Here is a 24,791-nt window from a genome sequence, read left to right on the forward strand (position 1 = left end):
GTCCCAGAGCTGGAGAGCTTCCTGACAAAGGGGGGAAGAACGCGCTCCCCCGTTTATGTAAAACATGGCCGTTGTGTTGTCCGTGAACACTGAGACACAACGGCCTTGTAAATGCTCTTGAAACACCTGGCACGTGAGGCAGACTGCTCTCAGCTCCCGCACATTGATGTGCAAGCCCAGCTCCCGAGCTGACCAAAGGCCTTGAGTGCGGAGATGCCTGAGGTGGGCACCCCAGCCTAGAGATGACGCGTCCGTTGTCAGGGTCATTGAAGGCTGAGGTGGATGGAATGGCATCCCTGCGCATACTAGGGAGGGCGTCAACCACCAGTCTAGGGAGCCTAGGATACTCGGGGGGATCGTGACGATTGTGTCTAGTCTCTGCCCGGGTGGTATACCGAGGATAGCCAAGTTTGAAGGGGACGGAGCCGCAGTCTGGAGTGTTTGGTCATGAACATGCATGCCGCCATGTGACCTAGTAGGCCGAGACACGTGCGAGCGGAAGTTGTTGGGAAGTTTTGCAGGCCTTGTATAATTGATACCATTGCCTGAAACCGAGGCTGTGGTAAGCAGGCCCTGGCAAGACTGGAGTCCAGGATGGCCACAATGAATTCTATTCTCCGTGTGGGAACCAGAGTGGATTTCTCTATATTGATCATCAGGCCTAGACACTTGAATAGGTCCTTGACGATGCCCACACGACGGGTGACTTGGGTCTCGGAGGTCCCTCGAATGAGCCAATCGTCGAGATATGGAAAAACGTGTATCCGACGGCGACGAAGGGAGGCGGCGACTACAGCCATGCACTTTGTGAACACTCTTGGGGCTGCAGAGAGGCCAAAGGGAAGGACCGTAAACTGGAAATGTTGATGGTTGGCCACAAACCGGAGGTACCGTCTGTGTGGAGGGTAAATGGCAATGTGAAAATACGCATCCTTCATATCGAGGGCGGCATACCAGTCTCCGGGAACCAAGGACAGGATGATGGTCCCCAGGGATACCATGTGGAACTTCAACTTTATCATGAACTTGTTGAGTCCTCGCAGGTCTAGGATAGGTCTGAGACCTCCCTTCGCCTTGGGGATTAGGAAATAGTGGGAATAGAAACCCTTGCCCCTCGAGTCCTTTGGTACCTCCTCTATAACACCCATAGCGAGGAGCGACCGCACCTCTTGCAAGAGGAATTGCTCGAGAGAGGGGTCCCTGAAGAGGGATGAGGATGGGAGGTGGAGGTGGGGCAAAATAAACTGGAGGTGGTACCCGAATTCTACCGTGTGTAGGACCCAACGATCCGAAGTTAGTTGGGTCCACGCAAGGAGGAAAAAGGAGAGGCAGTTGTAAAAGGGAGGGAAAGGATCCTGGGAAGCGACTGGTACGCCGTCCTCAGGCGCGCCTTCAAAAGTTTGGCTTTGGTCCCGCTGGTGGTTTGGAGGGACCCTGATTTTGGCCCGCTTGGGGTCCAGACTGCCGTCTGCGACTGCCTCGGCCACGCCTTCTGCCCAAGTTCTGTCTTGGCCTAGGCGGGGGGTAAGGGCAGTGAGGCTGGGGATGGAAAGGCCTGCGCTGAGTCACCGGCGTGTGCATCCCGAGCATGATGACCCTGTTGTCCTTTAGGCTTTGCAGCCTAGGGTCAATCTTTTCAGAAAATAGACCTTGACCGTCGAAGGGCAAGTCTTGTATGGTGTGTTGTAACTCAGGCGGGAGGCCTGACACCTGAAGCCACGATATGCGCCTCATGGCGATTCCCGAAGCCGGAGTCCTGGCTGCAGAGTCGGCTGCGTCCAGCGAGGCCTGGAGAGAAGTTGTCGCCACTTTCTTCCCCTCCTCCAAGAGGACAGCAAACTCTTGGTGGGAGTCTTGAGGAACTAACTCCGTAAACTTGCCCACCGCCGCCCAGGCATTATAGTTGTAGCGACTCAGCAGGGCTTGCTGGTTTGCCACCCTGAGTTGGAGGGCCCCAGCAGAGTATACCTTGCAGCCCAGTAAGTCCATGCGCCTTGCCTCCTTTGATTTTGGAGCCGGAGCTTGCTGGCCATGGCGCTCCCTCTCATTGACTGACTGTACGACAAGGGAGCAGGGTGCACGTATAGGTACTCGTACCCCTTAGAGGGTACCATGTACTTCCGCTAAACTCCCCTGGCAGTGGGCAGAATAGAGGCTGGAGACTGCCAGATGGTATCGGCGTTAGCCTGGATCGTGCGGATGAATGGCAAGGCCACTCTTGTGAGGACATCAGCCGACAGAATATCCACCATAGGGTCCTCTATCTCCGGGACCTCCTTCACCCGAAGACTCACATTCAGTGCCACCCGTCTCAGGAGGTCCTGATGGGCCCTAAGGTCAATTGGAGGAGGGCCCAAGGACGATGTCCCCGCCACCGCCTCATCTGGGGAGGAGGAAGAGGAAAGGCCAGGGAGAAGGGGGTCCTGCGTGGGCTCCTGTTCTTGGGCAACGTCAGGCTCCGGTGGGATCTGGGAGTCTGCTGGCTGAACGGGAGCTTCCGCCGTACCGGTAGGCGGGGGGCGGCTGACAGTCGCCTCCGGCACCCGGTGCTCCGATGGTACAGAGCGAGAAGGCACTAGAGGCACACCTTCGGCTTGGTGATATGCCCAAGGTGTCCACAATGACCACTGATGGGGGCCTTGATCTTGGGCCTGGGTCTCCTGGAAGACTCGGCTGGGCACATCTGAGTCACGATCCTGTGCATAGGAAGCACTGTCCGCATGAGATGACACAGATGTGTGTCGAGATGGCCAAGGAGGGGCTGAAAAGCCCTGGGAAGAATCTCCCTCTCTAGTTGATCTCGCTCTGCACAGCACCGGGGATCGGTACCAGGAGCCATACCGGTACCGGGACCAAGACCGGGACCTGCGACTGGATCGGTGCCGGGAGGTCGACCGGGATCTCGAAGCTCGACGTCTGGAGCGGCTGCGAGAGTCATGGCGACTGGAACGGTGCCGGGAGCTGGATCGGTGCCGAGAGTACCGGGGCAGCGAACGGGACGCTGATTGGTGCCGCGAGTGCGACCGGTACCGAGATGGGGAGTGGTACAGGGACTGCAAGCAGCGTAGGGACCGGGATCGGCGACAGGACCGAGCGTGCCGGTGGGATCGCGATCGTGAACGGTGCCACTCTGCGGTGCCGACAGAGGATGGTCTCATCAGGGCAGGCTTGCCAATAGATTGTATTACCCGCACCGGCGGCGCCGGGGGTTGAGGCAGCGCAGATTCTGTCATCGCGATCAGTTCCCTTGCTGTGGAAAACGTCTCCAGCGTGGAGGAAATAGTGAGCTCAACCACGGCGCGCGCTGGGGGGCTTTCAGGCACCGGACTCGACAGCCCTTGCGGGACCGGAATCGACGGTGCCGAAGTTGTCAGTGCCACAGCAGGTGTCGGTGCCAGGCGGTCCGACTTAGTCGGGTGCTCCGGCTGCAGCGCAGGTAGCACAGAAGCAGTGGGAGTCTTATGTCTCTTCACCCGCGGGGAGAGGCAACGGTGCCGAGCAGACAGCAGTGCCAGCGACGGTCGGTGCCGAGGGGCCTTAGCAGTACCGGTGCGATCCGGTGCCGAAGAAGCGCTTCTGCCTGGTGCGGACTGTCCAGCGCTCGGTGCCAAGGAGTAAGAGCTGCCTCCATCAGGAGCTGCTTGAGACAAAAGTCCCGCTCCTTCTTCGTCCTTGGTTTAAAGGCCTTGCAGATCCGGCACTTATCGGCGAGATGGGACTCCCCAAGGCACTTAAGACAGGAGTTGTGGGGATCTCCCGTTGGCATCGGCTCGTGGCAGGCCGAGCACGGTTTGAAGCCTGGTGAACCGGGCATGGGCCCCGGTACCGGGTGCAGGGAAGCAGCTAATCCCCAAACCCCTCTTAACTATATACACTAACTATATTATAAAACAAGTAAATTAACTACAATTATATAATTTTTAACTATATACACAAGAATTAACGAGAGAACTACGAGTAGCTAGGGAAGTGGAGATCAGCTAAACCGCGCTCCACTGTTCCAACGACCGACACGGGCGGTAAGAAGGAACTGAAGGGCCGTTGGGTCGGCAGGGGTATATATCCGGCGCCATGGCAGCGCCACTCTAGGGGGCGACCCAGCCGACCCGAGTGTTGCTAGGGTAAAAATCTTCTGACGAACGTGCACGCAGCGCGCACACACCTAATTGGAATCGATATGAGCAAGCACTCGAAGAACAGAAATTTTAAAAGTATAGAACAAAATAAGTTAAGGAACTTGTTACAAACTAGTGGGTTGGATTTTAGTGACATGTAAATAGTTTTAACCCATAAAAACATAATATATATACTAGCTGAAATGTTTATTTTTTAAACAACTTCTGTGCAAGATGAACATGCCGTGAGATCAGAATTGCTTCGCAAAAGGATATTTTATATATCTATATCTAAGATCTCTCTCTATATCTGTACTGCTTTGTCTTTAGACAGTAAATGTGGCTAAGTTCAGTTATTTGGTCTCTTGAATATTTTTAAGACTGAACCACGAGTGTAGTCAAACATTTTAGTCAATACAAATTCATGGATTACAAACTTCCAATAGCTTCAATGTCAAGAGTTATCAGAACCCAGAAGACCTAAAGAATTGAAAAAGCCCTCACTATTTCAAAATGCTTTTTATTGGGAAACCAGTTAACTGAACAGCACTGGTACTGGGCTAAAAAAGTTCCTTAACAGTTTGTGAAGATTAGCAGATAGTCACTTCTCAAAAGACAAAAGTTTCATAAATTAATTCTGACTAATAAACCTTCCTCTACATCAGGGGTAGGCAACCTATGGCACGCGTGCCGAAGGTGGCACACAAGCTGATTTTCAGTGGCACTCACACTGCCCAGATCCTGGCCACCAGTCTGGGGGCCTTGCATTTAAATTTAATTTTAAAAGAAGCTTCTTAAACATTTTAAAAACCTTATTTACTTTACATACAACAATAGTTTAGTTATATATTATAGACATAGAAAGAGACCTTCTAAAAACATTAACATCTATTACTGGCATGCGAAACCTTAAATTAGAGTGAATAAATGAAGACTCGGCACACCACTTCTGAAAGGTTGCCGACTCCTGCTCTACATAGAAGAAATCTCCTCTAACTCGTGGGCTCCAGGTGCTCAGTACCATGAAGAGAAATCTTGCTTTGAGTGCCTTATACTTCTTCAAATTCTACACTGGGAATTTAAAGAATCATCATCTTATGTTGCAATATTGAGATTTCCTTCAAAACTAAGGAACTGGAGTAGTGAGCTTCACTTTAAGAATTGAGTATGAGACAGAAAGCATTTAATTAAAACAGTATGCCAACAAACTAAACTGGTTGTATTCCCTGACTGGACATGATTCCACATGAAATTTTACTGATATCTTCAAGGCATGGGAAAAAAATCTCAACAGACCTGACATCTTTTTGACCTTCCAAAAAAAAAAAAAAAAAAAAAAAAAAAACCACGCTAGGACATGTGTAAAACATTATGTAAATTGGTAGTTTTAAGGTTTAAATTGTCATATAAAGTTTTAAAACATTACCCAATACAGAAGGATAAGAGTAACTTTCCAAAACTAGGAATGCAATATTACCACAATTCCATAAGATGACAACCCATCAACAAAAAAAAGTAATGCTGTCATCTGTTGCAAATATGTACATCATCCCTCATTTTTTTCATCTTATCCATTCCTGTAAGCAGACAGGGTACTGAAACACTGAATACTCTACTCTGCCTGCTCACAGAACTATTCAGGTAAAACAAACAAAAGAACAGTGGAACATGAATACACAAGCACAAACTTTGGAGTTTGCAGAAGCTTCAGCATAAGTATTGAAATTTTCAGTTTGAGAGGTCAGATTTTTGTAATGAGGGGACATGTAGTAACTGAAACTAAGCTTGTTAATTTCAACAGATAAACAGTTAATATATAAAAACAATTTTGGCTAAACTTTCACTTTCTTTTCTTCCAGAAAAGCATGATAAAATAGAAAAAAGCAAAGCAAAGAACCAATTTGTTACAACTAGAGAATTTTAACTAATGGACATTTCTGGGTAATCTCCAATTTGCTTTTCTTAGACAACTTATTAAGAAGTCAAGAATTCCCCCAAATACGTCATTTTGCATCAACAAAAATCCCTAAAGTAATTGAGCTGTGTGTTTCTAAATTAGGTAATTATACGGTCTCTATCCTCAGAAAGGTAAAAAACTATGAATTTATACTTTCATTACCACCATGAGAAAGGGAAGTATTATCATCCCCATTTAACAGCTAAAGAATGAAAACTCAGAGATATGAACTGACTTGTTCAAGGTTACACAGGAAGCCCATGTCACAGGTAGAAATTTCCTGCGACTTAACCATAACACCATCCTTCTTTCAATCCATATTAAATGAGAGAGAAATTAAGAAATTGTAACATCTCAGTTTAACAGTCTATATACACCTGAAGTAACGAAGTAGTCAACAATGATTTATTCTTGCGCCCGAATGCTTAAATCCAATAATTTTTAAAGGATTTATACAGGCACATACACACACACATTAACATGCATTTTAACAGCAAAAAAACCACACTTCAACTTAATATAAAATGTATTACCTATCCTGTTTTATAAAAAACTATAACGTTGTCCACAATTCTACCCCATTCACATTACTTCCTTACCTCAAGTTCTGTGGTGCTTCACCAAACAAACTACAAATTTCTCTAATTTGTTTCAGTGCAGGAATGACCCATTTGTCATTTGTGCGAAGCTCTTCTATAAAGCGATCTATCCACTGGATCTTCTGAGTATCCCGATCCTTAAAAAGCAAGTTTTCACAGTTTAGTATACATCAAAAATCCAAATTAAAGCTGCTTTATCCATTTTTATTTTTCCATCCATGTGCATGCATAAATATAGAACAAGTAACTGAACTATCAGAATAATTTTATTGAGCTCTGGAGTTTCAGAATCACAAGAGGGAAGCCCAAGTGGCTGATGGCATCAGCAGAAGACTTCAATGGTGTAAAAGATCCATAATTTGCAATTTGTTCATTCTACATATTAGTTGCATGAACTTTAAAATCTGTCCTTTCCCCTTTGCATCTCCACAAACCTGCCTGGAGTCTGCCCTCAATCAAACTAGTGGCAGGATTTGACTACACTAGAATAACTACCAGATGCTAATAATGCATCTGAACTGGTGCTGATTTTGGTAATCATGCTTAGAAGCTTGGCCTCACTAGGCCAAAGAACAAGTGTTTCAGTATCTTTTCCTGAAAAAGAGAAGAAACCAAAGACTGTGCTAATAATATTCTTAAGTGCCATTGCACATGGAAGGATTAGTGACTTCCAAATACTGACTATACAGTATGACATACTTTGGTACAAGTAATATTAAGAAAAGGATAGAAAATAATACTGAAAATGTGTCATAAATTAATATTACCCCTTTAAACGGATTATATTCAATTCTGACTAACTCATCTCACAAATGATATAGCAATACAGAAGACCCAGAGAAAGGCAATGAAATTATAGAGGCATGTAAAAAACTTGAGATTTTAAAACTGACTTTTTAGTTTAGAAAACATTAAGAATAAATTGTTAATTAGGTGCTTCCCATTTATCTCCTGTATCTTCCAATAAAGAGTCAAGGATTAGCCATGAAACTAAGGGAACAAATTTAAAATTGATCAGGGGAAATGCCTTCCCCCTGCCCCAATTCAGTTGGGGAACACCTCTTACTCCCAAAGTGACAGCCCTCATGTTACCATGTGTCATAGGGTAACTGAGCTCTGAGGAGGTCAGGCCCTCAGCCTACTTGTGACAGGCTCCATTAAAAAGAATGAACCAACCCAGATGGCTGTGAAGCAGTTAATTAGTTAAGGAACACTTGGGCCTAATAAAGGCTTATGAGAGCTCAGTCAAGAGCCCCAGAACACAAAGCTCAGAGGAGAGACAATCCTCAAGACAGCTGGTTAGGAAGCTACTTCCAGTGATGCCTCCCTGGTGAGCAGAGGCTCAAAGAGGAAAAAGACCTAGACAGAAACTGTTCCCAGGCAAGGGACCTGAGCAGCCCCAGAGAATGAACTGGGCATGGACCTTCCCAGAGAGCTACTAGGGACTTGCTCAACAAAGAGTGACTCACTGTTGGGGAAAAAGTAGTATCCGACTGAACACCTGGCAGAGGCCTAAGCTCCAGGCAGGGTATTCAGCCTGATTGTGTCTAGCTACAGAGCACTTAAGACTGATTACCCCAGAGGAGTAGAGTTTCCAGTGGAGCAGATGAGTTTCATTTATGTATTCATATTGTCCTTTTTCTATTAAATAAATGAGAGACTTTGAAAAGGGTGCTTTTTAATACCCTTTAATAACAAAAGGCATACTTGGACTTGTTTATACCCCAGTTGAAGGAAAATTGTGGCACCATGCCTGATTTCAGGGGGTAGGTGTGGGTGACCCCCATGCCATTACACCATGCCTCTGGACACCATCTGTTGCAATGAGGTAGAGACAAATCAATACAACCAACACCGTCTTATTAAACCCCAAAACATGTCACCTTCAAAAAATGCCACACTACAATCTGCTTGAAGAGTGCTTTGAGGATGTACCAGGACACTGATCTTGTGCATGACAGCATTTTGTGCTATCACACCATATCCTCCTAGTTTTAATGAAAAGACAATATAAATGGATAATTTTACAATATTAATGGCACTTATATGTTAAAAAAGCAGAGTTAAATAAGGTGAAAATCTTACATAAATCAAACTGTACCACAGAATTTCTATGGATAGACATTCCATCCTTGAATAATAAAGTGTAGCAGTAGGAATATACTAACAACCACTTGACCAGGATGGTGACAGTAACTGTAAAACGCTATTGGAGGTTAGACAGGCCACAAAAACAGAGAACGCAACAGTAATGGATGACTACAACTATCCTCATATTACCTGGGTGAATGTCACTGCAAGGCATTATGCAGAGATAGAATTTCTAGACACCATTAATAACTGCTTCTTGAAGCAGCTATCCTGGAACTCACAAGGAGAGGGGCAATTCCTGATTGAGGGCTTGGCTACACTTACAAGTTGCAGCGCTGGGAGTTACAGCGCTGGTCATGCAGCTGTGGAAGGGCCAGCGCTGGAGTGTGGCCACACTGACAGCTACCAGCGCTGCAGTGTGGCCACACTTGCAGCACTTTCCAGCGCTGTATTGAGAGGTGCATTGTGGGCAGCTATCCCACAGAGCACCTCGTCCCGTTTTGGCGCCGTTTTGGCGCTGAGTATTGTGGGAAGGGGAAGGAAGTGTGCGGGTCATTCCGCTTCCTGTTTGCCAGCGCCCCGTGGTGCATCGCTTCACATCCCAGCATTCACTCTTTCCAGCAGCGTTTGGCGCCATTGTGAGTGTCTTTCTGTTACTCTCTGTGTGAATCGCGATTTCTGTGGCAAATGGAGCCCGATCTGCTGAGGACTCTGCTGATGAGTGTCACCAGCACAACACGTTTGGCAGTCCAGCTATTCCTTCAGCTCCAAAGTGACAGTGAGGATTCCGACGATGATATCAATATGGATTTGCCTGCCGCGTGTGACACTAAAGTGCTTGCGGCATTTACGGAAATGCTCAGCACCGTTGAACGCCGCTTTTGGGCTCGGGAAACAAGCACTGAGTGGTGGGATCACATCGTCATGGAAGTCTGGGATGACGAGCAGTGGCTGCAGAACTTTCGTATGAGAAAAGCCACTTTCATGGGACTGTGTGCTGAGCTCGCCCCCACTCTGCGGCGCAAGGACACAAGATTGAGAGCTGCCCTGACGGTGGAAAAGCGAGTGGCTATTGCAATCTGGAAGCTGGCAACTCCAGACAGCTACCGGTCGGTCGGGAACCAGTTTGGTGTGGGAAAGTCGACCGTGGGAATCGTTTTGATGCAAGTTTGCAAGGCAATTAATCGCATCCTGCTAAGAAAGACCGTGACTCTGGGGAGCGTGCAGGACATTGTGGATGGCTTTGCACACATGGGTTTCCCTAACTGTGGAGGGGCAATAGATGGGACGCATATTCCTATTCTGGCCCCCCCCCACCTGGCATCAGAGTACGTTAATCGGAAGGGGTATTTCTCTATGGTTCTCCAGGCGCTTGTGGATCACCGCGGGCGTTTCATTGACATTTACACAGGCTGGCCTGGAAAGGTGCATGATGCACGCATCTTTCGGAACAGTGGCCTGTTCAGGAAGATGCAGGCAGGGACTTTTTTCCCAGACAGGAAGATCACAGTAGGGGATGTCGAAATGCCCACTGTGATCCTTGGAGACCCCGCGTACCCGTTACTGCCTTGGCTCATGAAACCCTATACAGGGAAGCTTGACAGGAGCAAGGACCGGTTCAACTACAGGCTGAGCCGGTGCAGAATGACTGTGGAGTGTGCTTTTGGGCGTTTAAAAGCCCGCTGGCGTTGCTTGTATGGGAAGCTAGACTTGGGGGAAAGCAGCATCCCCGCGGTTATATGCGCTTGCTGTACCCTCCATAATATTTGTGAAGGGAAGGGTGAAACATTCAGTGAGGCATGGACCACCGAGGTTCAAGTCCTGGAGGCTGAATATGCACAGCCAGAGAGCAGGGCTAATAGAGAGGCCCAGCACAGGGCTACAAGGATTAGGGATGCCTTGAGGGAAGAATTTGAGGCTGAAAGCCAACAATAATGTTTGCTGCCTTGCATGGGAGTGAATTGCACTGCTTACACTGTTATTCTATTATCCATAATAATAATATGATTTGTAGTGCCTCTTTCTTTACTGGGCTAAGGTATCTTTCACTATCTGCTATAATAAAGACTGTTTTCAAAGCCAAGAATTGTTTTATTGAAAAGAAAAAAACTTCCTTGACAGACAGACAGACACACAACATTTCATGAACACAAGAGGGCAGGGGTGTGGGTTGGTGAACTGTACAGTCACAAGTTTGCATATGCCCTGTCTGGATTGCTGTTTAATGAATCCTGCACTTCAGGGTTCATATACTGCATGGTGATGGGGGTTGAATGCAGAGGGTAAGGGTGGTGGTAGGTATCAGGGCTGGTTGGGGAACATACAGGTGTTGGAGGCAGCTGGTGGTGGTAAGAACCTGGATGCTGGGGAAAGGTGGTTTGAGCTGACATTGGGGCACAAGGCACAAAGGACGGGGCGGGTGGGGGAGTAGCACGGTAGTGCTCTGCTTGCATGGCAACGAGTGACTCTATAGACTCCGCTTGGCGCTCCAGGATGCTTAGCAGCCGCTCCGTGGTTTTCCTCTTGGCCACTGCATTTCTCTTGCGTGTCCTGCTTTCTTTCTCTCGCCAATCCTTCAAGTCCTTACTCTCTCGAGCAGACTGATTAAGAACAGTTTTCAGCATGTCTTCTTTGCTCTTTCGGGGATTTTTTCTCAAATTTTGAAGCCTCTGTGATGTTGAACATCTGGGCAGTCCAGTAGTCAAGGTCACTGTAGAAACAGAAATGACAACATTTAACACGGGCAGCATTGTATCCACTATCTCCAGACATGAATTGTTACACTGAGGGAGTGAGTTCTTATTTAAGCATTCTTTTACCCACACGCATAACACTACAGAAGCCACGACATGGTGAGTGAGCAGTGCTTATATGGGGAGAAGTGGGGCTTGGGTGATAGAGGGGAGCTGGTTGCTTCGGGTAATCTGGAGTGCTAGAGGGTTTGAGTGAAATGAAGATGCAGATGCAGGGGTGATCTTATCTCCCTATCTCTTCACTAAAGAGTCTCCCAACATTTTTCACAGGACTTAATCCTGGAAGATGTTTCCCTACTGCGAGTCACTAGGGAACAGCGGGGGGCTCTTTTAGAGCAATGTGGATTCCGCCCGGGACCCTATGCGGCTTGCCTGTGTTCAGAAATGGTCCCCCCACCACTGGCAGAAGAGTGGCGCGGACGCGTCACCGTCACTGGGACAAGGGACACAGTGGCTCTGCCTATAAACCTGCGCAGGCATATTGCCCACGCTCTGGATGAAGCTTTTGCTGAGATAACTGAGGCAGATTACCGCGACGTGATAGACCACATCAACGGGCTATTCCACATCTAGAGGCTGGCATGCATGCATCCATAACCCCCCCTCCTCTCCAGAAACATTTCACCCAGAAAATAAAAGCCGCTTACCGGTAACACGCTCCTCTGCTTGTCCTTCTGCAACTGCTGGCTGCTGCGATTGGGTGCTTTCCTCCTGGCTTGAGAAGAGCTCCTGGCTGCATGCCTCCAGGGAATCTGCGGTTTCTTCCCCCATGCCAGGAGCTTCACTCGCGGTTTCCTCCCCCCCCCACGCCTCCGCCTCCGCCGCCTCCTCCGCCTCCTCCTCCTGTCCCCCAGCCTGCTCAGAAGTGTCCATCGTTATCCTGGGATTGGCAGTGGGGTCACCCCCAAGTATCTCATCCATCTCCCTGTAAAAACGGCAGGTCGTGGGAGCAGCTCCGGATCGTCGATTCCCCTCTCGGGCTTTGTAATAGGCACTCCGCAGCTCTTTAATTTTCACCCTGCATTGTACTGCGTCCCGATCATGGCCCCGATCCAGCATGGCCCTTGATATCTGCTCAAAGATATCGTAATTCCTACGGCCGGAGCGCAGCTGTGCCTGAACAGATGCCTCACCCCAAACACTGATGAGGTCCTGCAATTCACCAGTGCTCCATGCTGGGGCTCGTTTGCCGCGTGGAGGCATGGTCACCTGTAACTGATTAAAACTGATTGCACTCCACACCTGGCTGCAGCAAACAGGAAGGAGATTTTTAAATTTCCCGGGGCATTTACAGGGCGGGTCACCTGAGGCAAGAGCAGTAGAGTGCAAACTGATGTGCAGAGTGGCTGAACAGGAATTCTGGGATACCTCCTTATTCCCTGGAGGACAGGTAAAGCGCTGGTGAGTGTCCACACCTGCTGGGCAGCGCTGGATCACCAGCGCTGCACTCCTTATACCCCTGCCGGGATGGGTTTTCAGCCAGCGCTGCAACCAGGGAGTTGCAGCGCTGGTTGTGCTCTGCAAGTGTGGACGGGGTGTTGTTGCAGCGCTGGAAAGCCTCCACCAGCGCTGCAACTTGTAAGTGTAGCCAAGCCCTTAGTCTTAAGCGGTTCACAGGATCTGGTCCAAGAGATGCTGAACCACTTGGTAATGGTGACCATAATGTAATTAAATTTAACATCCTAGTAGGGGAGAGAGGGGGACCATCAAAAAAACCCACCACCATAACATTTAACTTTAAAAAGGTGAACTACATAAGAATGAGGACGATTGACATTTAAAAGAACAGTCACAAGAGTACAATGCCTCCAAGCACCATGGAGACTACTTAAAAACACGATAAGAGAGGTTCAGATTAAATGTATACCCAAGTCAAAAAGACAGTAGGCCAGCGACTGTCAAACTGGGGTTGCTACTTGTGTAGGGAAAGCCCCTGGTGGGCCGGGCCAGTTTGGTTACCTGCCTCGTCCACAGGTTCGGCCGCCAATCGCAGCTCCCACTGGCTGCGGTTTGCTGCTGCAGGCCAATGGGGGCTGCGGGAAGTGGAGGCCAGTAAGTCCCTCGGCCCACGCTGCTTCCAGCAGCTCCCATTGGCCTGCAGCGACGAACTGCAGCCAGTGGGAGCCACGATCGGCCGGACCTGCAGATGGGGCAGGTAAACAAAACGGCCTGGCCCGCCAGGGGCTTTCCCTACACAAGCAGCAACCCCAGTTTGAGAGACACTGCAGCAGGAGGACCAAAAGAATGCCACCATGGCTAATTAGCAATGTAATGGAAGTTATCAGAAGCAAAATGGCATCCTTTAAAATTTGGACGTCCAATCTTAATGAGGAAAGTAGAAAGGCTCAAACTCTGGCAAGAAATATGTAGAAGTATAAGAAGGCAAGCCAAGAACGAATACAAGAAGCAGCTTGCTGAAGACACAAACAGTGAAACTATTATGAACACCTTGGGAATGGAGGTTGTTTGTAATTCTGAACAAAAACATTATGGTTGTTTTTTCAAGTTTGCAACTGAACATTGATTTAATACAGTTTTGAAACTTTATTATGCAGAGAAAAATGCTGCTTTTAACCATCTTAATTTAAATGAAACAAGCACAGAAACAGTTTCCCTATCTTGTCATTTTTTTTTTAAACTTTCCCTTTATTTTTTAGTAGTTTACATTTAATACAGCACTGTTCTGTATTTGGTTTTTTTTGCGTGTCTCTGGTGCTGCTGATTGCGTACTTCCAGTTCCAAATGAGGTGTGTGGTTGACTGGGTCGTAACTCTGAGATTTTACTGTACAACAGAAGCAGGAAGCCTGTCAGACAGGCAGTGGGGCCACTAGACATCAAAGGTGTTAAAAGAGCACTCAAGGAAGACAGAGCCATGGCAGAGAAACTAAATGAACTCTGCACTGGTCTTCACTGCACAGGATGTGGGGGAGATACTCACTTCAGAGCTATTCTTTCTGGACAACATATCTGAAGTACTGTCCCATAATGATGTGTCAGTAAAAGAGGTTTTAGAACAAAATAATACTGTTAAATTTATCAAGTGACCACGACCAGATGGTATTCTCCCAACCAAGAGTTCTAAAAGAACTCAAATATGAAATTCCAGAACTATAGTATGTAATTGCTGAAACCAGCCTCTGTAACAGACAACTGCAAGTAGCTAATGTAATTTTTTTAAAAAGGCTCCAGAGGTGATCCTGCTAATTAAAGGTCAATAAGCCTAACTTCAGTGGTAGACAAATTGGTAGACACTACAGCAAGGAACAGAATAATCAGACACATTGATAAACAAAATTTTGTTGAGAAAGTCATGCCTCACCAATCAATTAGAATTCTTTGATGGAGTCAACAAGTATATGGATAACAGTGATCCATTCGATACATTGTACTAGGATTTTCATAAAGCCTTTGACAAGGTGCCTCACCAAAAGCTCTTACGGAAACTAAGTAGCCCTGGGTTAAGAGGCAAGTTCCTCTCACGGATCAGTAACTGTTTAAAATATAGGAAACAAAGGGTAGGAATAAATGGCTAGTTTGCACAATAGAGGGGTGAACAGCAAGGTCCCCCAAGAATCTGTACTGGGACCTAGGTAGTTCACCATATTCATTAATGATCTGGAAAGGGGGATGAACAGTGAAGTGGCAAAGTCTGCAGACAACATAACATTATTCAAGATAGTTAATTCCAAAGCAGACTGCAGAGTTACAAAGGGATCTTACAAACCTGTGTGACAGAGCAACAAAATGGCAATATTGAATTTCATCTGCCAAGTACAAAATAGTATATATTGGAAAAAATAATCCCAACTATACATATACAATGATGGACTCTAAACTTGCCATTAGCAGTCAAGAAAGATCTTAGAGTCATTGTGGTAACTTCCACTCAATGAGCAGCAATGGTCAAAAAGGCTAACAATGTTAGGAACTATTAGGAATAGAAAATATAATGCCACTATATAAATCCATGGTGCACCCACCCCTTGAATACAGTGTGCAATTCTGGTCGCCCCATCTCAAAGAATATAGTAGAACTCAAAACAGTTCAGAGAAGAGCAACTAAAATGATTAAGGATATGAAATGGCTTCCATACAAGGTGAGACTAAAAATAAAAGACGGTTACTCACCGTTGTAACTGTTGTTCTTCGAGATGTGTTGCTCCTATCCATTCCAGTTAGGTGTGCGCGCCGCGCGTGCACGGCTCTTCGGAAGATTTTTACCCTAGCAACTCCGGCGGGCTGGCTGGGCGCCCCCTGGAGTGGCGCCGCTATAGCGCAGGATATATACCCCAGCCGGCCCGTCCGCTCCTCAGTTCCTTCTTGCCGGCTACTCCGACAGTGGGGAAGGAGGGCGGGTCTGGAATGGATAGGAGCAACACATCTCGAAGAACAACAGTTACAACGGTGAGTAACCGTCTTTTCTTCTTCGAGTGATTGCTCCTATGCATTCCAGTTAGGTGATTCCCAAGCCTTACGTAGGCGGTGGGGTCGGAGTTAGATGTTGCAGAACGCAACCGCTAAGCCAGAGGCTGCAACAGCTCTGGACTCCCGGACCAATGAGGCAAAGGTGTGGACCGAGGACCAGATAGGTGTACAACACATCCCCCGAAAGGGAATGCGAGCCAGGAAGGCCGCTGAGAAGCGTGAGCCCTGGCGGAATGTGCAGCAAGGTGGCTCTATGGCACATGGGCCGAAACAGAAGAGGTGCAGATGCACAACGTCATTGAAGATGAAATCCTCTAGGAGGAGACAGGTATGCCCTTCGTCCGGTATGCCGGTACGATGAAGGTTTTGGGGGCGTTACGAGAGGGCTCAGTCCGCTAGATATAGATTGCGGACGCCCTGCAGATGTCGAAGGAGGGCAACCGTTGCTCTCCTTGCACAGAGAGTGGCTTCGGAAAGAAGACCGGAAGGAAGATATCCTGGTGGATATAAAAGGCCGACACCTCCTTAGGGAGGCAGGTCGGACGTGGTAATAACTGCCCTTGTCCTTGAGGAACACAGTATACCTTGGGCCTATTGTGAGAGTCTGAAGCTCGGAGACTCGTGTGGCCGCAGGAAAGACTACAGGAAACTGCCTTGCAGGACAGTTATATCAATGAGCATGTTGACATTGGCTCGAATAGGGCAGTCATAAAACTGGGTAGAACCAGATTGAAGAGCCAGGTTTATGGCGGGGCCCCACTGGGGGGAGAGGGTGTATAAACGCTCCAAGCCGAGGAACCAGATGGAATGGAGCGGGATCTCGGCGGGAGAAACATTGCGCGTTTCGGAGCAGCATGAGAAACGCTTCCACTCGGCCAGATACTTTAACCGAATGGACGATTTTCTACCACCCCGGAGAATCCCGTAGAACCGAGGCCGAACAAGGTAACTTGGATCGGTTTAGCCACGCAGGAGTCCTGCTGTGAGGTGCAGGGATTACAAGACCGGGTGGTGACGGTTGTCGTGATTCCGCGTCATGGGGTCTGTGCCAAGAGGGTTGCTACCGAGAGGTGTAGCAACATGGTGTGCCAGTGCTGCCCAGGTTACACTGGAGCGAACCCGATCAGGGGCGCTCTGTCCCTGCGGAGTTTGAGCAAGACCTTGTGAACCAGCGGGGACAGTGGACAGCGTACGGCAGATGGCTGATCCATGGCCTCAGGAAAATCCTCCAAGACTGAGCCTGGGGAGAGGCCTTGGAACGAGGAGAATTTCTCTCTCTCTTTCCGTTCTTGCGAAAGCGAGGAGGGCTATGTGGGGAAAGACCCACTTCTGGAAAACGGAATAGATAAAGACGGGAGGAAACCACCACTTGTGAGACAGGAAGGATCTGCTGAGATGATCCGCCAGCTGAATCGCCTGGTACACAAGGCAGACTGCTCTCAGCTCTCGGACATTGATGTGTAAGGCCAGCTCTTGCGCTGACCGAAGGCCGTGAGTGCGAAACTACACCAGGTGCGCACGCAGCCGAGAGATGGGCTGTCTGTCATGAGGGACCCCGAGGGGTGAATGAAACAGCATCCCCGGATACACCGGGGAGGACGCCGACTCCCGGTCGAGGGAGCCTAGGCTGCTCGGGGGAAACGAGACGACCACGAGTATGCCATCTCTGCCCGGGTGGCACCCCCAGGTGAGCCACGATTGGAGTGAACAGAGGCAAAGCCTGGTATGTGTAGTTGCAAACGTGTAGACAGCCATGTGACTCAGGAAACCGAGGCAAGAGCGAGCCCAAGTTGGCGGGAAGGTCCGTAGACCTTGTACAATTGTTACCCTCGCCTGAAACCAAGGCTGAGGAAAGCAGGCTCTGGCGAGTCTGGAGTCCAGGACGGCCCCAATGAATTCCCTTCCCTATATGGGAATCAGAGTGGATTTTACTATTGATCATCAGGCCTAGACACAGGAATAGGTTCGTGTCAATGCCCACATGACTGGTACTTTGGGCCCGGGGGTTCTTCGAATGAGCCACTCGTCTAGACACGGAGAACGTGTATCAGACGGTGGCGAAGAAAGGCGGCGACTACAGCCATGCACCTTGAATACCCCTGGGCTGTATAGAGGCCAACCGGGAGGGCCGTATACTGGGAATAACGATGGTAGGCCCGAAACCGAGGGTACCTTCTGTGCGGAAGAGAAATGGCAACGTGAAAAACACGCGCCCTTCATATCGAGGGCGGCGTACCAGTCTCCGGGATCCCAGGATGGGATGACGGTCGCCCTGGGTACCATGCGGAACTCATCTGCATCGTGACTTGTTGAGTTCCTGCAGGCCTAGGATAGATCTGAGACCTCCCTTCGCTTAGGGGAATAGGCTTCGCCCTTAGGTACCTCCTGTATAGCTCCGATGAGGAGGAGCGTCCGCACCTCTTGCCAGAGGAATCGCTCGTGAGAGGGGTCCTTAGGAGGGGCGAGGATGGGTAGGCTTTTGCCCCATTGGTGGTCAGAAGGACCCTAATTCTGGCTCCTTTGGGGTGCGGATTGATGGCCACGACCGTGTAAGCCACGCCCGCTGGCCATGTCCTGACCTTGTCAAGGCGCAGGGTAAGAGCGGAGGTTGGGGACGGAAACGTCGGCGCTGAATTACCGGCATGTGTATGCCGAGAGAGAGAGAGAGCAAAGTGACCCTGCTGCCCTTTAGGTTCTGCAGCCTACGGCCAGTGTTGTCAGAGAACAGGCCTGTGCCACTGAAGGGCAAGATCTGTATAGCGTGCCGCAGCTGCGAGGGAAGGCTCGATAAATGGAGCCCTGAAACGCACCGCGTGGCAACACCCGAGGCCAGAGTCATGGCAGCGGAGTCAGCTGCGTCCAACGAGGCCTGGAGGGAAGCTCTCTCCAGCTCCGTCCTTTGCTGCAGGAGGGCATCGAACTCTTGACGGGAGTTCCGAAGAACCGACTCTGTAAATTTGCCCACCGCCACCCACAGTAGCGGATAAGCAGGGCTTGCTGGTTCGCTACACGAAGTTGCAGGGCCCCCTCCGGGTACATCTTATGGCCCAGTAAGACCACACGCCCAGCCTCTTTGGATTTAGGGGCTGGTCGCATTTCGATTAGAGGAGGGCCGGAGGGGTATGTTCCTGCCCTCGCCTCATCTGGGGAGGAGGAAGAAGAAAGGCCCGGGACAAGCGGGTCCTGTGTGGGCTCGAGCTCCTGGACAACCTCCTGATCCGGTGGGATCTGGGAGCCCGGTGCCGAACCGGGGGTTGCTCTGTACCGGTCGGACGGGGACGACTAATTGTCACCTCTGGCACCCAGAGCTCGGAGGGAACGGAGCGAGATGGGATCACCGGTACGCCTCTGGCGTGGTAGTACACCCACGGCGTCCAGAATGACCACTGATAGGTCTCCTGGAAGACTCTGGAGGGCACATCGGAAAACAGAGTGCTACGCATATGAAGTGTCCGCACAGGACGACCTGATGCGTGGCTGGATGGCCCTGGAGGAGCTGAAAGCTCTTGGTAGAGTCTCCGTCTGTAACTGACGTCGCTCGACGCGGCACCAGGGATCGGTACCGGTAGACAGACCGGTACCGAGAACGGGACCTGCCACCGAAGCTGTGCCAGGCGGTCGACCGAGGGTGCGAGGCTCGATGATCAGGAGTGGCTACTAGCGTCCCGGTGCCTGGGGCTTGATCGGAGCTGAGTGTCCCGGACCGGCGAACGGGATGCTGACCGGTGCCGCGAGCACTACTGGTACCAACATGGAGAACGGTGCCGAGACCTAGATCGGTGACGGGACCGAGACCATCTGCGGGACCGCGACTCTGAACGGTGCCGCTGTGCGGTGCCGAGGTAGGGTGGTCTGATCAAGGCAGGCTTGCCCATCGACTATGTAACCCCCACCGGCGGTGCCGGGGGTTGAGGCAGCGTAGATGCTGTCGTTGCAATCAGCCCCCTCGCCGTGGACACTGTCTCCGGCGTGGAGGGAATAGTAAGCTCGACCATAGCTGGCACCCTGGATGCAGCTTCATAGCGAGCTCGACTACGGTCCGTACCGGGGAGTGTTCCAGCACCGGACTCGACGGCTTTTGCCTGGCCGGAGTTAATGGTGCGAGCATTGTCGGTGCCGCGGTAGACATCGGTGCCGGGCGATCCGACGGAGCATAGCGCTCGGCTGCGGAGCAGGCGGCTCGGACGCAGCTTCCTAGCGAGCTCGACCACGGTCCGTACCGGGGAGCTTACCAGCACCGGACTCGACGGCTCTTGCCTGGCCGGAGCTAACGGTGTGGATACTGTCGGTGCCGCGGCAGACATCGGTGCCTGGCGATCCGGCTGAACATCGCGCTCGACTGCGGAGCAGGCGGCTCGGGCGCAGCTTCCGGGCGAGCTCGACCACGGTGTGTACCGGGGAGCTTTCCGGCACCTGACTCAACGGCTCTTGCCTGGCCGGAGTTAACGGTGCGGATATTGTCGGTGCCGCGGCCGACCCGATGGAGCATAGCGCTCGGCTGCGGAGCAGGCGGCTCGGACGCAGCTTCATAGCGAGCTCGACCACGGTCTATACCGGGGAGCTTTCCAGCACCGGACTCGACGGCTCTTGCCTGGACGGAGTAACTCTTCATCCTCCAGGAGAGGGGTCCATGCCGAGGGTACGTCGGAGTCAGCGACGGTGGTGCCAGGAGGCCTTGGCGGCACCGGCGGTCTGGTGCCGAGGGAGCGCGCCGTGAAAACTAACTAGCGCTCGGCGCCGAGAGCGGAGGAGCAAGAGCTGCCTCCCTCAGGAGCTGTTTAAAACGAAAGCCCCGCTCCCCTTTGTTCACGGATTAAGGGCCTCACAAATGTGGCACTTATCTGTGAGGTAAGATCCCTCGAGGCACTTAGGAGAAGATCTCGTCGGCAGCGGCTTGTGGCCGGCCGAGCATTAGAAAACCCTGTGGACCGGGCATCGGACCCGGCCCCGGGTGAGGGGAAGGGGATAAACCCCAACCCCTGTAAAATAAATACACTATACTATTCTACAAACAAACAGAGTTAACTACAACTATAAACAGAACGAGAGAAAACTACGAGTAGCTAGGGAAATGGAGGTCAGCTGAGCTGTGCTCCACTGTTCCAACGGCCGTCACGGGCGGAAAGAAGGAACTGAGGAGCGGACGGGCCGGCTGGGGTATATATCCTGCGCTATAGCGGCGCCACTCCAGGGGGTGCCCAGCCGGCCCGCCGGAGTTGCTAGGGTAAAAATCTTCCGAAGAGCCGTGCACGCGCAGCGCGCACACCTAACTGGAATGCATAGGAGCAATCACTCGAAGAAGAATAAGGCTGTTCAGCTTAGAAAAAAGACAACTAAGGCAGGGAATATGATAGGAGTCTATAAAATTATGAATGGCGCAGAAAAATGAATAGAGAAGTGTCATTTACGTTTTCCCACAACAGAAAAAACAGAGGTCACTGGATGAAATTAACAGGCAAAGGGTTTAATACAAACAAGAGGAACTACTTTTTCCACACAGTATACAAATAACCTGTAGAACTCATTGCCATAGGATGTTGTAATGACCAAAATTATAACTGGGTTGAAAAAAAAAACTGGACAAGTTCATGGAGGATAGGTCTATCAAGTGGCTATTAGCCAAGACAGTCAGGGACACAACTCTGTACTCCGGGTGACCCTAAACCTTTGGCTACCAGAAGGTGAAGTGGAAGACCAGGTGGATCACTTCACAACTACCCTGTTCTGTACACCCCACCTCAAGCTCCAGTACAGGCCATTGTCAGAGACAGGATACTGGGCAAAACAGACCATGGTCTGACTCAGAATGGTAGTTCTTATGTCCTAATAAAACCCCCAATCAATTTCTTACCTGTGAACAGCTGTAATCTAAAATTTTAATGTGGGCACTAAGAGCCTGGTCCATGATATCAACAGGTACATCATCACTATGTGCCAAATTCCACAGAAGATTCAATACTTTGTGTGCCATCACACCATCTTTATCATCTTCAGCAAGACGACGGATTAACTCAAGTAATTTTTCCCGTTGTTTTTTGCTTGCATTTGTCCAGCTTGCCTGGTAAACAAAGAATTTCATTCAAAATGAAAAACCACCAGATATTTAAGTTTGGTCTTATACATTATGACATGTCCACTTACAAAAGAATACTGTGAAAACAACCTCCTCATTTATTTTTAATAAACTGTCAATCATAAAAGAAGAGACGTATTAAGAGCACAAATTTCAGTGATAACTGTTGTACAATAAAGTTATTTTGAGAATTAAAAGAAATTTTGGGGTTCAAGGAAGGCCATTTTCACTGAGAGATATAGAAGTGAATAGGTAGCCAGCAGTTCGAAGGGGTGCATATTCAGTCCTTTCAATACCAGGTTTAGGTTTCATATCGGGGTAGAGAGTTGGTGTTGTGGGAAAAGATTTACTATACCCCAGAGGAGTCTTTTAATGGTCAGGTGTGATAGCAATGAGCATCCCTCTACTGCAGTGGTCCCCCCTTTTCACATCATGCCTGCCCCCTCCTCTAGGGGAGACGGGGCCAGGAGATGGACCAAGGCTTGGGGCCCATTGCAGACAGGGGTAAAGGGGCCAAGGCTGGTGCCACTGAGGGCAAGTATGGGGCCGGGGGCAGAGCTGGGGCTGAGAGTGGGGCTGCGGCCAGAGAAGGGCTGGGGGCAGAATAGCACTCCCTATCTGCCCCCCTCTGCAGCAAGGCTGTCTTGGTCAGGCTCTCGGGGACCAATGGCGTTCGGCAGATCTGCATCGAATACCCGGAGATCCACGCCTCACGCTATTCAACCTACATTGGGACGTCGAACAGGACCAGGAGCTACTACGGGCCAGTTGCCGGGAGGATTGTCCTGATTAGGGCGACCTCCTTCTTGGAGACAGGCGATGACAGCCCAGTGATCGGTGGTTTCTGGTGTCCGATCGGTCCCAGCCCCTTGGAGACCATCGGGGCCGGACCCGGAGTTCTTGCCAGGTGTCGTGTGCCTCAGAGAGTCTGCACCAATTTACCTGCGAGTCCCTCAATCGGTGCCCCTGGTGTGGGTACCAAAGAGGGCTCCACTGAGCCTTCCTCTCTAACCCTGAGGCATGGAGGCTTTGGGCGGGCGAATGCTAGCAGGACATCTCTCTCGATGGGGATCGGTACCGCTGAGGCGGGGACACACGCATAGGTCCCATCGCGGGTTTTCCCCGAAACCAGGGTACCGTGGCAGCTGGTGTGGGCTGCACCGGGAGCATCAGGATCTCAAGCCACTCAAAGAGCTTTGGGTGTCAGTACTACTCTCCGGGAAGTAGGAGATCTTCTCCTCCCAGTCGTCTTTGACTTCTTGACCTGAGCCATGGAGAGGGACCGGTGGCCGGCTTGTGGATGGCGCTGGCAGAGCACTGCGCACGGAGGCCACGGTGCTCGGTACAGAGTCGGACCACTGCTCTGGCACCAGAGCGAATGCCAACTCTATTAGGTGTGCTCTCAGATGGATATCATGCTCCTTCTTCGTCCTAGCTTTAAAGGACTTGCAGATACGGCACTTGTCACTTATGTGACCTTTGCCTAAGCACCTTAGGCAGCTGATATGTGGACCGCTGATGGGCATAAGCCATTTGCAGGGATCGCAGGGCTTAAAGCCTGGGGACTGGGGCGTCCCCCGTCCGAGTCCCATTTGGGACTAAGAGAGTTGAGAACTACTACTAAGTGCAACTAAGAAACTGCTAACTATATACACAACTATATTACAGGTTTCAACGTTCACAAGAACAGAAAAATGAAACACTAGCCGAAGCAGCAGATGTTCAGGGCTGCCCAGAGTGGGGGGGGGGGGAGGGCAAATGGGGCAATTTGCCTCAGACCCCCACGAGAATATAGTATTCTATAGTATTAGAACTTTTTTTATGGAAGGGGCCCCCGAAATTGCTTTGCCCCAGGTCCCCTGAATCCTCTGGGCGGCCCTGCAGATGTTTCAGCACCGTCACTGGCAGCAAGAAGAAACTGAGGGTGTGGGGAGCCGGCGGAGCTCCTTATACTGCACCATGCAGGTACCACTCCAGAGCAGGTCCCTACAGAAACTGCTAAGGGAAAAACTTCCAGCGCCGGTACATGTGGCGAGCACACATAACTAATATGGAATGGACATGAGCAAGCACTCAAAGAAGAACTACAACTTGCCTTATCTTCACTAGGATGTTACCACGAGTTAACTAAGTTGAGTTAAGAACACACCTTTTCCCCCCCCCAAATGAAGACAAGACCCTGGACTATAAAAAAGAAATTATAAATAGCTGTACATTTAAATTTACTTTCTGAATGAAATGATAGTGCTCAAGGAATAAAACTGAATGTATTGAGCTTGAAGTTGCAATGAAGGTGCATTAGCTGAAAAAAACCAGATAAGCAGGTTATCAATAAAACAAGTAGGGTATGTCTACACTTAAAATGCTACAGCTGCTCAGCTGCACTGCTGCAGAGCTTCAATGTAGACACTACCTACGCCAAGAGGAAAGGTTCTCCTGTCGGCCTAGGTAATCCGCCTCCCCAAGAGGCGGTAGGTAGCTAGATCAACCGAATTCTTCTGTTGACCTAATGCTGTCCACATTGGGACTTAGGTGGGCTTAACAATGTACCCGGGGGTGTGCTTTTTTCCCACACTTCTGACCAATGTAGTTAAACCAGCCTAATTTTCTAGTGTAGACTACGCCATAGTCTAAATATGTGTTTTATTTCAGAAGAAATACTCTGAAAATATCCCACAGTGTGCTCTAAACAGTACAGCAGTATACAAAAGTTAGAACCATGTTAATCCCTACATGCAACGGGAAGTGCCCTGTCTGTGGAGACTGCACAAAATTAT

General features: G+C 49.8%; 1 protein-coding gene across 2 annotated transcripts in view; it reads right to left on the bottom strand.

The window, feature by feature from the left end:
* USP9X (ubiquitin specific peptidase 9 X-linked) overlaps positions 1–24,791 on the bottom strand; it is a 227,155-nt gene that overhangs the window by 135,460 nt on the left and 66,904 nt on the right. For both annotated transcript variants that reach the window (XM_045002691.1, XM_045002690.1), the window contains exons 12-13: positions 21,793–21,999; positions 6,672–6,808 (exon numbers count right to left, since the gene is read on the bottom strand). In XM_045002691.1, coding sequence (XP_044858626.1) covers positions 6,672–6,808; positions 21,793–21,999 — 344 coding nt within the window. The remainder of the gene's footprint in view (positions 1–6,671; positions 6,809–21,792; positions 22,000–24,791) is intronic.

Source organism: Mauremys mutica, chromosome 1, assembly GCF_020497125.1.
Source record: "Mauremys mutica isolate MM-2020 ecotype Southern chromosome 1, ASM2049712v1, whole genome shotgun sequence".
Classification (NCBI taxonomy): Eukaryota; Metazoa; Chordata; order Testudines; family Geoemydidae; genus Mauremys; species Mauremys mutica.